Here is a 14,845-nt window from a genome sequence, read left to right on the forward strand (position 1 = left end):
TAAGCCTAGGTGTCCTGTTAGCGGGACAACTTCCAGTGAAACTGGAGGGAGCGCAGTTCAAATAAATAATCATACAAATTATGGATTTTAAACATTTAGGTACATACTTATATCTGTTGAAAGCTTAAATTCTTGTTATTCTAACTGCACTATGCGATTTACAGTAGCTATTTCAGCGAAAACATGCCATGCGATTGTTTGAGGACGGTGCACCACATCAAAACATTTTTCCACCGGCACAGGTTTCATAAATACACAAATAGCGATTAAATATTCTCTTACTTTTTGAAAATAGTCCTCTGATTTGTCATCCAACGGGTCCCAGCTATAACATGACATGTTGTTTTGTTAGATAAAATCCTTCTTTATATCCCAAAAAGTCAGTTTAGTTGGCACCATCGATTTGAGTTATCCACTTGTTCAACTTGCAGAGAAAGGAATCCAAAAATCTACCCCTAAACTTTGTTTCAACAAGTCAAAATACATTGCTATTTACTCCTCAGATACCCCAAAATTGAATCAAACTATAATATTTCTTACGGAAAGTAGTATGTTCAATAGGATACCGATTTTAGCAGGTGCATACTGTCTTCATGGCGCGCGCGAACACGAATTTCCAAGACTGTGTCCCTGTACTAAAACTGATATTTCACATTTGTTTTTATAGTTACATGCCTGAAACCTTGAACATAGACTGCTGACACGCTGTGGAAGCCATAGGAATTGCATCCAGGGAGCTAATTCTCAGTATGACCTTATACTTGCCATTCTAAGAGGATGTTCTCTCAAACAAATACAATTCTGTTTGTTTTTTGGGGGGATTTTCTCCTACCATTGTGTTATATTCTCCTACATTATTTTAACATTTCTACAAACGTAAAAGTGTTTTCTTTCCAATGATACCAATTATATGCATATCTTGGCTTCAGGGCCTGAGCAACAGGCAGTTTACTTTGGGCACGTCATTCAGACAGGAAGTGATAAAAAATCCCTAAGAAGTTTAATTTTAAGAACATGATGTTGTTTTGTCCATTTGAACCAGTATTGAAGTAGTGACGAGGTCACTGTTTCTCAATGTGTGTGGCACACTAGGCTTACAGTTATGCCTCATCAAGCACTGTGTTCTGTAATGTCTAGAAGGTATATACTTGCAACAAAATAACCAACCAAATTGGGGCACTAACGGCTCCATCTGTCTTTCCTCAATTGAATGTATAAGAATTAAATGTATAGGAATTACATGTATAGGAATGACAACATTTCCTCTTGACAGACAACATTTTGACAGGATGTAACCTCCTCAAGGAGAAAGCTGTATTTGGTAGCCAAATGCAGATGGAAAGCTGAAGGCCCATGTTGACCAGTCCAGATGGCATAGGGAGATACCAGCCATGCAAATGGCAAAGATCCCTTTTTCAAAGTAGCTACTCATTGTCATATGTCGCCTCCGTCGTGCTGCTTTCAAGCATTTTCCCATTTACTTTAGTCAGACTGTTCACCGTGAGCATTCAGCCTACCCCGATGGTCTCCTGGTAGACATGGATGACAAACTGCATCCCACCTTTTGATCACTAGTTTCACAGGTCAAACCCAGGTTTAAGAGCAGATTTCTTGAGGCAAGGTCAGTAATCTCCTCTTATTGAAAAGCTTTTATCTTTCATCATTTCTATGCACTGCATTTACAAATGGTTCATACTGCTTAATACTTGGGGGTTGCCCTGTATATTCTTATTCAAATGTGTGCCAAGTTGTGGTTTGAAAATACATTTTGAAAGAATATGAAAAAAATGATTGTGTCAATGAAACATCTTATTCCATGAATATTGTGAGACATTTTGATTTGGTAACATTTTAAGTAGTCTAATAATTAGTTAGGCTAGATTTCCCAGGCCCAGATTTACCCTACTTCTGGATTAAGAAGTACTTTTAATTGAGACTCTCCAGTTCATTTTTTTCTCACAGTCTTTTCAAATAAAGTGAACTTCAATAGACAGATAATATAAAGGTCTGGGGCAATGTAACCTGGTGTACCATCTCATTAATGCTCAAATGAATGTCATGTTGAGAGTACAGATGACTTCAGCCGTCAAGTGTATATAGGCTGCTTCTGTGTAGTCTTCTGTTCCATTCACACTAACCTGGTGTACCATCTCATGAATGTTTAAATTAATATCATATTTGAGAGTCCATAAATTAATGAGTAACTAGGTATATTTTGTTTTTATGTGTTGTGATACAAAAACAACCTCTTAACGGACCATGATGTTTTGTAATTCCGGGATTTAGTATCAACATGGTGACCAAGCTGACTGTGTAGGTGTGTTGAGCTATTACTGCTTTTTGGGGTCTGTTCGGTTTCGGTTCAAACGGTTTTCAATTTCAGTTTTGATTAGATATTAAATACACTATGCATTACGTGGGTTAAATGCTGGAACACTAAATAACACAATTAATACAAGTCCCATGATGGTAGTGACTGCCCATTACTGCTTATCACTAATTAACTGTAATTTAATCACATTGCTTGACTTTAATAAAATATTTGTTTTATTTGAAGACTTCATTATTTAATTCCAAGTCATTATCTCATCTCTATATCTCATCTCTATATAATCTCATCTCTTTTATGACTCTGAATACCAGCTACGAATTACTTAGATCATGTATTTATAGGCTCGCCGATCAACTGATGAACAAGTTTAAGCAGGCGTGCAATGAATTGTGGTCTTTGTAGTTAATTGCTGCTTTAAACTATGTTCAACTCCCTACTACATCGCACAGTTCAGGAATCATCTGATTTATCTCTACAGAAACTGCACATGGAGCTCACAGAAAACAAGAACAAAATGGAATTCAAGTAAGTGAACTGATGTCGGTCATTTAATCAAATCAAATGTGTTTATAAAGCCCTTCTTACATCAGCTGATATATCAAAGTTTTGTACAGAAACCCTGCCTAAAGCCCCAAACAGCAAGCAATGCAGGTGTAGAAGCACGGTGGCTAGGACAAACTAGGAAAAACTCCCTAGAAAGGCCAGAACCTAGGAAGAAACCTAGAGAGGAACCAGGCTATGAGGGGTGGCCAGTCCTCTTCTGGAGGAAGAGTTGTTTTAAAAAACGAAAAATAACCTCAAGTAAAATGTTGATAGTATTTTTTAATTAATAAACACGAGCAAATACATGTGCTGTGGTAGTGTGGTTTAATGAAATAATGGCCATGTGAATAATTGAGAGGACATACAGTGTACATAGTAAGTTGATTGTTCTATGTTTTATTTAAAGAGCAGGGATTGATTGACAAGGATTATTCAATGCGTCATAAGCAGGTCAACAGGACAAGCTCACCACCTGCTGTGTCTGTATTATGGGGTAATGCAAAGTAATGCAAAAGAAAGTTTGACTAGCTAATTTTGGACTTTGTATACTTCAGGAAAAGGAGCTCAGGAGATAAAAGGCTAATCAATAATGATCATGACCTATATTATTTACAGCAATATCTACTTCAGAGTGAAACATGAAATAAAATAAACCACCCAGAGATGGACAATAAAATCTGAATAGAATAATAAAAGCAACAAGTAGCACGGACTCAAATGAGACACAAATAAAACAGTAAGGTCGATAATAAGAACTCCAATGGGGTATCACTACAGTATCACTATTGTCTGTCATGAAAATTGATGTTTTAATTCATTAATGTGTCCAAATTGTTGAAGCAGTGTAAATCTTCTTTGCATCCATCAGACAAACGATGTGGGCCAGAGCGGTAATACTTTACTGCGGCGTGGTATTCCTCTACCACCAGGTAAGCAGTACAGTTGAAGTCGGAAGTTCACATACACCTTAGCCAAATTCTTTTAAACTCAGTTTTTCACAATTCCTGACATTTAATCCTAGTAAAAATTCCCTGTCTTAGGTCAGGTAGTAACACCACTTTATTTTAAAAATGTGAAATGTCAGAATAATAGTAGAGAAAATTATTTATTTCAGCTTTTATTTCTTTCATCACATTCCCAGTAGGTCAGAAGGACCAATTAGTATTTGGTAGCATTGCCTTTAAATTGTTTAACTTGGGTCAAACGTTTCAGGTAGCCTTCCACAAGCTTCCCACAATTAGTTGGGTGAATTTTGGCCCATTCCTCCTGACAGAGCTGGTGTAACTGAGTCAGGTTTGTAGGCCTCCTTGCTCACACACGCCTTTTCAGTTCTGCCCAGAAATGTTCTATAGGATTGAGGTCAGGGCTTTGTGATGGCCACTCCAATATTTTGACTTTGTTGTCCTTAAGCCATTTTGCCACAACTCTGGAAGTATGCTTGGGGTCACTGTCCATTTGGAAGACCCATTTGTGACCAAGCTTTAACTTCCTGACTGATGTCTTGAGATGTTGCTTCAATATATCCACATAATTTTCCTACCTCGTGATGCCATCTATTTTGTGAAGTGCACCAGTCCCTCCTGTAGCAAAGCACTCCCACAACATGATGCTGCCACCCCTGTGCTTCACGGTTGGGATGATGTTCTTCAGCTTGCAAGCCTCCCCCTTTTTCCTCCAAACATAATGATGGTCATTATGGCCAAACAGTTCTATTTTTGTTTCATCAGACCAGAGGACATTTCTCCAAAAAGTGCGATCTTTGTCCCCATGTGCAGTTGTAAACCGTAGTCTGGCTTTTTTATGGCGGTTTAAGAGCAGTGGCTTCTTCCTTGCTGAGCGGCCTTTCAAGTTATGTCGATATTGGACTTGTTTTACTGTGGATATAGATACTGTACTTTTGTACCTGTTTCCTCCAGAATCTTTACAAGGTCCTTTGCTGTTGCTCTGGGATTGATTTGCACTTTCGAACCAAAGTACTGAGCGGTATGACGGCTGCGTGGTCCCATGGTGTTTATACTTGCAAACTATTGTTTGTACAGATGAACGTGGTACCTTCAGGCGTTTGGAAATTGCTCCCCCTGATGAACCAGAATTGTGGAGGTTTACCATTTTTTTCTGACGTCTAGGCTGATTTCTTTTGATTTTCCCATGATGTCAAGCAAAGAGGCACTGAGTTTGAAGGTAGACCTTGAAATACATCCTCAGGTACACCTCCAATTGACTAAAATTATATCAATTAGACTGTCAGAAGCTTCTAAAGCCATGACATTATTTTGGAGAATTTTCCAGAGCTGTTTATAAAGGCACAGTCAACTTAGTGTCACCCCTGACCTTAGAGAGCCTTTTTGGTTTGGTCAGGGTGTGATTTGGGTGGGCATTCTATGTCCTTTATTTCTATGATTTGTGTTTCTATGTGTTGGCCGGTATGGTTCTCAATCAGGGACAGCTGTCTATCGTTGTCTCTGATTGGGAATCATACTTGGGTAGCTCTTTCTCCCTCCTTTCAGTGTGGGTAGTTAACTTTGTTTGTGGCACTTAGCACTGTTAAGTGTCACGGTTGTGTTTGTTATTTCTTGTTTTGTAATTTCTTGTTTTGTTGGCAACATTTTAAATAAAAAAGTAAATGTACTCTCACCACGCTGCACCTTGGTTCACTTCTTTCGACGGCCGTGACACTTAGCGTATGTAAACTTCTGACCCACTGGAATTGTGATACAGTCAATTATAAGTGAAATAATCTGTCTGTAAAAATTACTTGTGTCATGCACAAAGTAGATGTCCTAACCGACTTGCCAAAACTATACTTTGTTAACAAGAAATTTGTGGAGTGGTTGAAAAACGAGTTTTATTGACTCCAACCTAAATTTATGTAAACTTCTGACTTCAACCGTACATTGCAGTAGTACTTGAAATGAGCCAGTAGGACAATTTACACAGAAGCCATGGATGTTAGTCAAGTAAACTAAGTAAAGGTAAGCACCGATTAAAAATAACAGACATGGAGGGAACCTAATGAATGTATCTTATTTCAAAGATGAATTCTAGTGGACATATGTAGTTATTGACCCTTTGATGATGAAATCTAACGTGTCTCTCTCTCTCTCTCTCTCCATTTACACAGGCCTTAGCAGTGGGTGAGTTATTTGATCTACAGATTTATGTCTGAACACATAACAAACCAAGCAGGTTACTCTCTATGACGAGAACTAGAAAAGGGCCACATGAGGACAAGTGAATTTACTAACTCTCTCACACCAGCAGATGCACACTCTTGAAGACCCTCCCCAATCATTAGAATTAGCTGCCGAAAAGGCTCTCTTGCACATTTGCCTAAAATACAAATGTTCCTTTGTGTCACTGATTGTTTTAGATACCTACATGGCTGAGTTCATGGTAGAGAGCAATGTTACATTTGACATCTCTGGTACTCTATCATCGATCAAGGAAATAACTACAGATAATGGAAGTATGACCATTGAACTGCTTGAACTAACAGCGGGTACAGTATCATTATTTCTACCAAATATGGTTTTATAGAGAAATGTTCCTCTATCAGTGTTTTTTCATCCGTAGTCTGATTGTTGTTGATTGATCATGTGTGTTTCTGTGTAGAATGTGAAATTGTTGGGGGTAATTCTAAATGCAACTGTTCGACAACGTACATCTGGAGCAACGCAGTGTGTGACGAGTTCCAGTGCTGCAATGGCTCGTCTTGTAATGCAAATATTTCTGACTTGCCAGCCTTCTGTATTCCCAAAGTGAAAGGTATTATTGTTGATATTTATTTTTACTTCCATTATGTGATATGATCAATAGGATGGATAACACTGTTGTCACAATTCTAATGTTTTGTTTTTGTTTACATAGTTTTCTTTAATGGAACAGTCACAGTGGAAAAAGTATTTAGTGAAACTAATACTATCAAACAACAGGTACATTTTCATTTTTATATTTAGGGAATTAAAATCTGATGAAATAGTATAATTTGGTTTAGATTAAATTATTCAAATGTATAATGACTTAAAGAAATGTATATGCACTCCTCCCGGGTGGCGCAGTGGTCTAGGGCCACTATCTGTGCCACCAGAGACTCTGGGTTCGTGCCCAGGCTCTGTATATGCACTCCTCCCAGGTGGCGCAGTGGTCTAGGGCACTGCATCGCAGTGGTATCTGTGCCACCAGAGACTCTGGGTTCGTGCCCAGGCTCTGTCACAGACGGCCGTGACCGGGAGGTCTGTGGGGCAATGCACAATTGGCCCGGACGGGGTTAGGGAGGGTTTGGCTGGTAGGGATATCCTTGTCTCATCGCGCACTAGAGACTCCTGTGGCGGGCCGGGCGCAGTGCAAGCTAGCCAGGTTGCCAGGTGTTTCTTCCGACACATTGGTGCGGCTGGCTTCCGGGTTGGATGCGAGCTGTGTTAAGAAGCAGTGCGGTAGTGTTTCGGAGGACGCATATATATGCACTCCTCCCGGGTGGCGCAGTGGTCTAGGGCCACTATCTGTGCCACCAGAGACTCTGGGTTCGTGCCCAGGCTCTGTATATGCACTCCTCCCGGGTGGCGCATCTCTCCCGATGAGACAAGATAGTAACTACTAACAATTGGATACCATGAAATTGGGGACAAAAGGGGGTAAACTTTTTAAAAAATAACAAAAAAAAGGTGTAAATACATTTCTTATAATAATACATTTCTTCTATTGTATACATTATATTTAATCTTGATTAACACAATTACTTTTTCTCTCAGCTCACAGAGGGTTTTCAACAATTAAATGGGTTTGAGGGCCTTAATGTATCTGGACCTAGGTAATACATTCAACATTTATTATAGGATATATTCATTCCTTAATATATGAGTGCTTGTTTTTCTCCCCAAAGATGCAACATCAATTTTTGTTTTTGTCTCCCTTTCACCCATTGGCAACTCAATATTGACACATAAGGGGTGATGGCCACATTGTTGATTTCGAAGTGGATGTCAGTGTCATATTTCTGACTAAAAAACTTACAAAAATAACAGCTGACCTGGAAACGACTGTAGGCTCCTCTGCCAAAATATCTGTTGAAACATCAGGTAAATGTCCTCCCTCTTCCATTACAGTACAGACCTTTCACATAGTGATATTAAGACCATGAGGAGATCTGCCACATTAGGCTCAGATAAGGCACAGGAGAAAATACTGTGTGAAAATACTAGTGAAAATGGAGTCTCTGCACACTCCAATCAGATGCAGTTTCAGAGTTGCAAAGCTTTTGGTTATGATATGATAACCTATGGACCATACAAACAAGTGCAAAGACAGTATGATATTAAGAAATGTAGCAAGAATTATGGTATGAAATTGATTAGGTTATGTTGGTAATGATGATGTAAAACGTGTAAAGATCTATTGTATTATTTATTGTATTGATATTGTATGTCTCTACTTTTCCACAGGATTTGTGAGCATTAAGTATCCAATGAACAAAGTGCCATACCGCTCAACACCGACGCTGAGTTGCACATTTAAAGAAACAACATTTGATGAAACAGGTGGCTCTTGGAACTGGAACTTGATAAAGGGAAGTGAGACATTTGGTCTGAACACTGGAACCAGCATAACCGTGACATTCCCAGAGGCATCACCTAACTGTACCACAGTCCAAATTAAAAAGTTGTCAGGGAACTGGGCAGGTGTGTCTGAGAGACCTATGATGCTTGCCAATATAAATCGAGGGAGTAGGATTATATTTCCGGTTTATGTGGTTATTGTAAACAGTGCATCTGTTCGATACTGAAATAGACCTACTGATATGATCCTGTTTATTGCTTTTTTATTGCTTCTAAAGGAATGTATAAGTGTGGATTTTCCCAAGGATCCATTGTGCATGCAGCCTCTGCAGAGTTGAAGGTAGCCCTGCTACCAGATCAGATCACCATGACGAGTACCCCACTGACTGTAGAATGCCATGATATAAACTCTCAAAGTGTGATGGTCAGCGCAACCATCGAGAACAGCACGGAGATGTACAATGTTACTTGGTCATACCAAGCTCAAATGGAACCCCCAAATCAATCCTCAGGTACTCTTTATGAACTGTGTCTTGAACTTTGTATCATCTTATTTGTCTTTGTGCTCAAAATGTATAAAGTTGCAGTAACTTGAGAAAAATGTCAACATTCTTTTCTAGTCTCGCCAGCGGGGACCAGCTACAACATAACTTCAAAGATAAATTGCGAGCAAACAGAATTACCACATGTTTTCACAGTCAAATTTACAAACCAGGAGAATGAGACTGAAAGTGCAAGCATAACTATACCAGTGATTTATGGTATGTTTAGGTTGTATGAGTCCTTTGAATGAATTTGCTTAATCCTCTTCATCCTTTTTGGACATAACGCCACTTTAACAATTCACTTAAACACATTTGAGTGACAGTACTAAACTTGTATGGTTTATTTATACAACATGTACAACAATGAAGTGGATGTTTAGTTCTTATTAATACTCCTCACTGACCAACGCTTGTTTTTATCAGCTGAGGAAAAGGAGATGGCTTGTTTAGTAGACTATCTTTGGCCAAAAACCCCAAAAGGTGACACTATTGTCATCCGACAATGTGAGCCGAGGAGAGTGGGGTATAACGAGAGGACATGCAAGGGGCCTGCATGGATGGATGTGCTGGATAACTGTGTCAATGAGGAACTTAATCAAATTCTCATTTCAGCAGCAGTGAGTATTGCCTTAAACCTCCTGCAGTCATATAACTCTCACACTTTCAAGTTGATATGGAACATTGGTAGTGTTTTGGTGAATGTCTATGTTTTGAGTGAAAGCGCTTGCATTCTTGCATTACAGTAATATGATAACATTACTCACGGGTTGGTGATGAATCACATTCTTCAACTACATATCCAGCCACTGGAATAATGTGACTATAATTAAAATGTTTTAGGCCTGTAGAATGTGTTGGTATTGCAAATAAATTTACTATTCCATGTGTGTTATACCATTCCAGAACTTTAGAGAGGGACTTGGGGCCACACAAGACATTGCTCATGAAATATTTTCTGGGTTGAAGAACAGCACAGTTGCTGACACGAACAGCTCAGTTGCTGATTTGAATGCATCCATCAGTATTCTGGATGTCATGTCTGAAGCATCAGAAACTATCACCCTGGATGAGTCCGTTGTAGATGTGAGCCATTCTGTTTTTTATTTGAGATAGATTACTCTTTATAGGAGCAATCTGCTGTTGATACGCCCATTTGACTAAAGTCATGATATGCTAAAGTAATGATATATAGCCATTGATTCTAGAAAAATATAACTTATAAATGCTTATGTAACTTCAACTGTCTTACCCCATCATAACCCAAAATATAAGCTTGTTTACTCCAATGTTTGTAAACAATGGAATTGCAAACAAACACTGTACATCTGGAGAATGGTTAAAACTATAATTTCAGTCTCTGCATCCATAGCTCTCTCTTTGGATTTGAGAGTGGCTACATTCCTCCAGCTCCATCCCTGAGATATTGTCCAAAACAGTTGCACTTTGTTATTGTTTGAACTGCAGATTGCACCTTTAAACTGTTGCCAACTATTGGGTGACTTGCACATACCCCAGTCAAGAGTTATACTGCTGTGTACAATATATCTCATACAGAAACATTCATTTGTAAAATACAATTCACAGGTTTTTCTTGATGCAGCAAGCAACATGTTGAATAACCCTTGGAAGGCAGTCAACAAAACCATTGAATATGGAATGTCTTCAAAATACCTCAAGTCTGTCGAGGGTCTAGTGAAGAACATAAAAATGAATATCAGTAACGGAAATGACACCCCAAATCTACAATTCAAACTCTGCCGAGCTCAAAATAACTCATCTTGCAATCGAACTGTGTTTGGCGTTGAGGTCAATTTGGCCCAGTCCTCAGGAATAGTAAAAACTGTGGGAGTAAAAAACCTGGCTGACAAATTAAACAATTCAAAATTCCCAGACAGTGAGTTCCCTAGCATTGTGGTGTCAGCCACACTGCAAAACAGTAACGACTCCAAAATAGACATCAAATTGGACTTTCCCATCAACCAGTCAATGTCTCGAGACTCTAAAATCCTCTGTGTGTTCTGGAACACCACATTAAAGGAATGGTCTGAAGAAGGCTGCAAGTGGAAGGAAATGGTCAACAACAAAAGCTACTGCGAGTGCACCCACCTGACCTCCTTCTCAGTGCTCATGTCCAAGACCCCGGTGAACCTGCCCTTTCTGGATGAGATTACCTACGTAGGCCTGGGCATGTCCATCTGCTCCCTTATTGTCTTCCTCTTCATCGAGGCGCTGGTGTGGTCGGCTGTTGTGAAGTCCAACCTCTCACACTTCCGCCACACAGCCCTGGTCAACATCTCTCTATGCCTTTTAATGGCCGACTGCAGTTTCCTGGCCTCCTCCATCCCCAGCATCCCTGATACCTGGTGCCTCATACTGACCGTGACCAAGCATTTCTTCTTTCTGGCTATGTTCTGCTGGATGCTATGCCTCAGCGTCATGCTACTACACCAGCTCATCTTCGTCTTCCACCCGCTGAGGAAGAGGGTGTATCTGCTCTTGTCCACCGTCCTCGGGTATGTCTGTCCCACAGTGATCGTGGCAGCTACCTATGTGTACTACAAATACACAGGAAACCCCTACCACAACAAAACAACCTGCTGGCTCATTTACGATGGACTTCTGAAAGGGTCCATTTACGCATTTCTTTTGCCCATCGGGACGATTGTTTTGATGAATCTGTTCTCCATGTGTGTTGTCATCATGACGCTCCTAAAGTCCAATGTCCCTGATGGAAGTAAAGCCGACGAGAAAGAGACAGCCAAAAGCATCCTGAAAGTGGTCGTCTTTTTAACACCAGTCTTTGGGATAACATGGGTTTTGGGATTTTTTGTGCTCATTGATATCAAAGAAATGATGGGTGTTGTGATGCATTATGCTTTCACCATCACAAACTCCTTACAGGTACTTTTTCATCCATTTTCCATCACAAATATTCTTGCCTGAAACTATTGTGAAAAATACCATTGTATTTATTTATTGTGTCAATTTTTTCAGGGCTTCTTCATTTTACTGACTGGATGTTTTGCAGAGAAGAAGGTATTTGTCAACCATTAGGGATCTTATGTGATTTAATAGAGTGTTTCAACAGTGAACTCTGTATACTATGTACTACCACTACTGCTTTTTGTCATGTTAATACCAGGTGCGAGATGAAGTGTTGAAAGTCATCTTGGCTGGGGTGAGTTCTGCTCTTCTAGTTGCTTTTGTCTTCCCATTCATTTATAGAGCTGGAGCATGTGTTTACATTTTCTTTAAGTTGCTCTTATACCTGTGTAGTAATGCTATAATTATGCTAGTTACGACATTGTAATTACATAGTACTATGGCAATTGTTCTGTAATGGAACTGAATGGCTTTTGTTATACACAAATGGAATATGGAGTGTGTAGTAACAAAAAACTCTCGGCTCCATTCCTTTGTAATTAGAACGCAAAGCCAATTAAAGTACAACATACCAACATTGCAATACCAATGGCGTTATTATAGAACGAACAGTGGTACTACACAGAAAAGCAACTTAATGTCAAGTGTTACTGAAAGCTCAGATCACCTCTCTTACCAGGCACCTACTCCTAAAGAGAAAAGTGAGAATATGAAAGTCCCCTTCAAATAAGTGATGAACATCAAGGTTTGTACAGTCTTGATAAAGGACGAACACGTCTGCAGCTGACAAACACATGTAATTTAATAGATGCAATTAACTCTTAACTATTACACAATGTTTTACTCTTCAAGCCCTTATAAGTTAAATCAGACGTGTTAGTACTGGGCTGTAATAAAAGCCTGCACACCTTAAGGGTCTGCAGGATTGGGGATTGAAGAACACTGTACTCATCATATGTTTTCTACCTCAGAGAACTAGCTATATACTGGATCAAGCTATATACTGGATCAGGACCAACCCACCCGTCTGCCACTACTCTCACCCAGAGGGAAACATCCACCTGGTTGGTTCCTCAAAGACAGTGATGGCTGGGGTTTAGGTGGTGTTTAGATAACATGATTTCATTATATTATGTCAATAACATATTAAGTTTCATGTTAATTACTAAACTCATACACATTCATCAATTGCTAAACACATCTTTGTGATTTCCTGGAAACATTGATATTCCTATTTTCTACAAACAGTACTGTAGCATACTTTTGACGTCAGAAGAGCTAATTTGGTCAATGACATTTCGTTATATGATTTATTAATTGAGTTGACCTGTACTTGCATTATGACTGTAGATGAAATGTGTAAATCAAAGTTATTGTAATAAACAATAAGGCTGGGATTCAATCAGAGGGGTGCTGTAGACCAGGCCCGGTCTTGGCTGTTCTGCCAAGACAAAAAAATTGTTGCCCCTGCAAAACTAGAAAAGTCCCAGGAAGAAAAATGATGTTCAAAACACTTTTACAATACGTATTTTCTAGAAGTTGAAATCAGGTACATTTTCAGGTCTGAAAGAAAGTTGAAAATAAGTCATTTATAGATGTCTATGTTTGGACCAAATCAAGGCCGGTCCAGACTAGAAAAATCTGAACCAAACATTGACGCCCATGATTGATTCAGATTTGGTCCATCTACGTGGTATGCTTACCGTTTGTAAAACATGTCGGCGTAAGGCCGTGCTTACTGGGGTGTAGCCTACCATATCAGCACACAATGGAATCTTATGAATGCCCATCCATGTGATAGGCCTACTGTTTGAAAAAACAGGCAGTTGCATTGCCTTTATTAGTTCTGATTCCTATGACTAATCAATTTGGCTATTTAAGCTCTGAATATCAGCTACCCAACTACATCAGGAGTTATCCTGAGCCTATTTGCAATGAGAATCAATGAGTTTACACAGCGGGAAATGTGGAAGTATGTTTATTTTTTGCTCTTCAAAAATGATGGATACAAACTTGAAACCACTGGACCGAGTTTGGGAAACACTGTTGTAGAAAAGCACATTGCCTAGCAACAAGGTGTCTTTTAAAGGCTATTTCTGCAACATTTGAGGAGATTTCATTCATTGTAAACACGGCAGATATCGTCTCAAGCGGGAAATTAGCTTCAAATGCACTTAAATTGCTGAGCACTTGTAAACAACGCACCTTTGGTTGAATCCTGGCCTAATTGTTATTTAATTTAATGCTAGAGTAAAATCTATGGTGAAAAATTATTTAGGCCCTGTCAATATTTGAATCCATAGTTTTACCCCTCCTCCCAAAACCAATGTGCCTGTTCAATGTGTAACCTGAAGTTTTTTGTGCTTTGTGTTTTATCTTTTAAATGTTTGCGTTATGCTTTTTGAACCAGGTCTCTCTTGCAAAGTACATTTTTAATCTCAATGAGACTAAGGGCTCTATTAAATTCGTATCGCGGTTCAGAGTTACAGTGTGATTTGCCGGAGACTGCATTCACAATAAATGTCAGGTATACTCCCTCTCTGGCCTCTAGGTCACCAGACTGCTGGTTATTACTTACACCTGTCACCATCGTCACGCGCACCAGAGCTTATTGACACTCACCTGGCCTATTTATGTCACTCCCTTTGGTTCCTTCCCCAGGCGTTATATTTTCAGTTTCCTGTCTGTGTGCTGTTAGTGTTTCTTGTTTTGTATTATATTCGGTTTATTTATTAAATATTCACTCCCTGTACTTGCTTCCTGACTCTGACTCTTACGCCTCAGCCAGCTCGTTGGGCTCCAATGCCTCTGCCGGTTGTCACCCAGCAGGTTTGTCAGGTTTCCGCGATCGGACCGCTCCTGATCCTGATTTGTATTATGTTCCATCTATTTATTAAATATTCACTCCCTGTACTTGCTTCCCGACTCTCAGCTCGCATCGTTACAGAAAATGCTGCATATGTCGGCTCAAATTGGAAATGACCTTTACA

At 39.4% G+C, this 14,845-nt stretch overlaps 1 protein-coding gene across 1 annotated transcript; it reads left to right on the top strand.

Annotated features, from left to right (window-relative positions):
• Positions 1-2,720: 2,720 nt before the first annotated feature.
• Positions 2,721-14,603, top strand: LOC110521056 (adhesion G protein-coupled receptor F3-like). The gene is made up of 18 exons (XM_021598481.3): positions 2,721-2,857; positions 3,744-3,804; positions 5,997-6,009; positions 6,246-6,374; positions 6,488-6,640; positions 6,743-6,807; positions 7,624-7,682; positions 7,820-7,950; positions 8,314-8,550; positions 8,706-8,939; positions 9,048-9,188; positions 9,396-9,589; positions 9,876-10,055; positions 10,557-11,873; positions 11,967-12,008; positions 12,115-12,150; positions 12,535-12,600; positions 12,827-14,603. Exons 1-17 carry the CDS (start codon positions 2,754-2,756, stop codon positions 12,583-12,585), a joined length of 3,147 nt encoding a protein of 1,048 aa, XP_021454156.3. The 5' UTR covers positions 2,721-2,753; the 3' UTR covers positions 12,586-12,600; positions 12,827-14,603.
• Positions 14,604-14,845: the final 242 nt, after the last annotated feature.

This window comes from Oncorhynchus mykiss, chromosome 4 (assembly GCF_057628025.1).
Source record: "Oncorhynchus mykiss isolate SJ-2025 chromosome 4, ASM5762802v1, whole genome shotgun sequence".
Classification (NCBI taxonomy): Eukaryota; Metazoa; Chordata; class Actinopteri; order Salmoniformes; family Salmonidae; genus Oncorhynchus; species Oncorhynchus mykiss.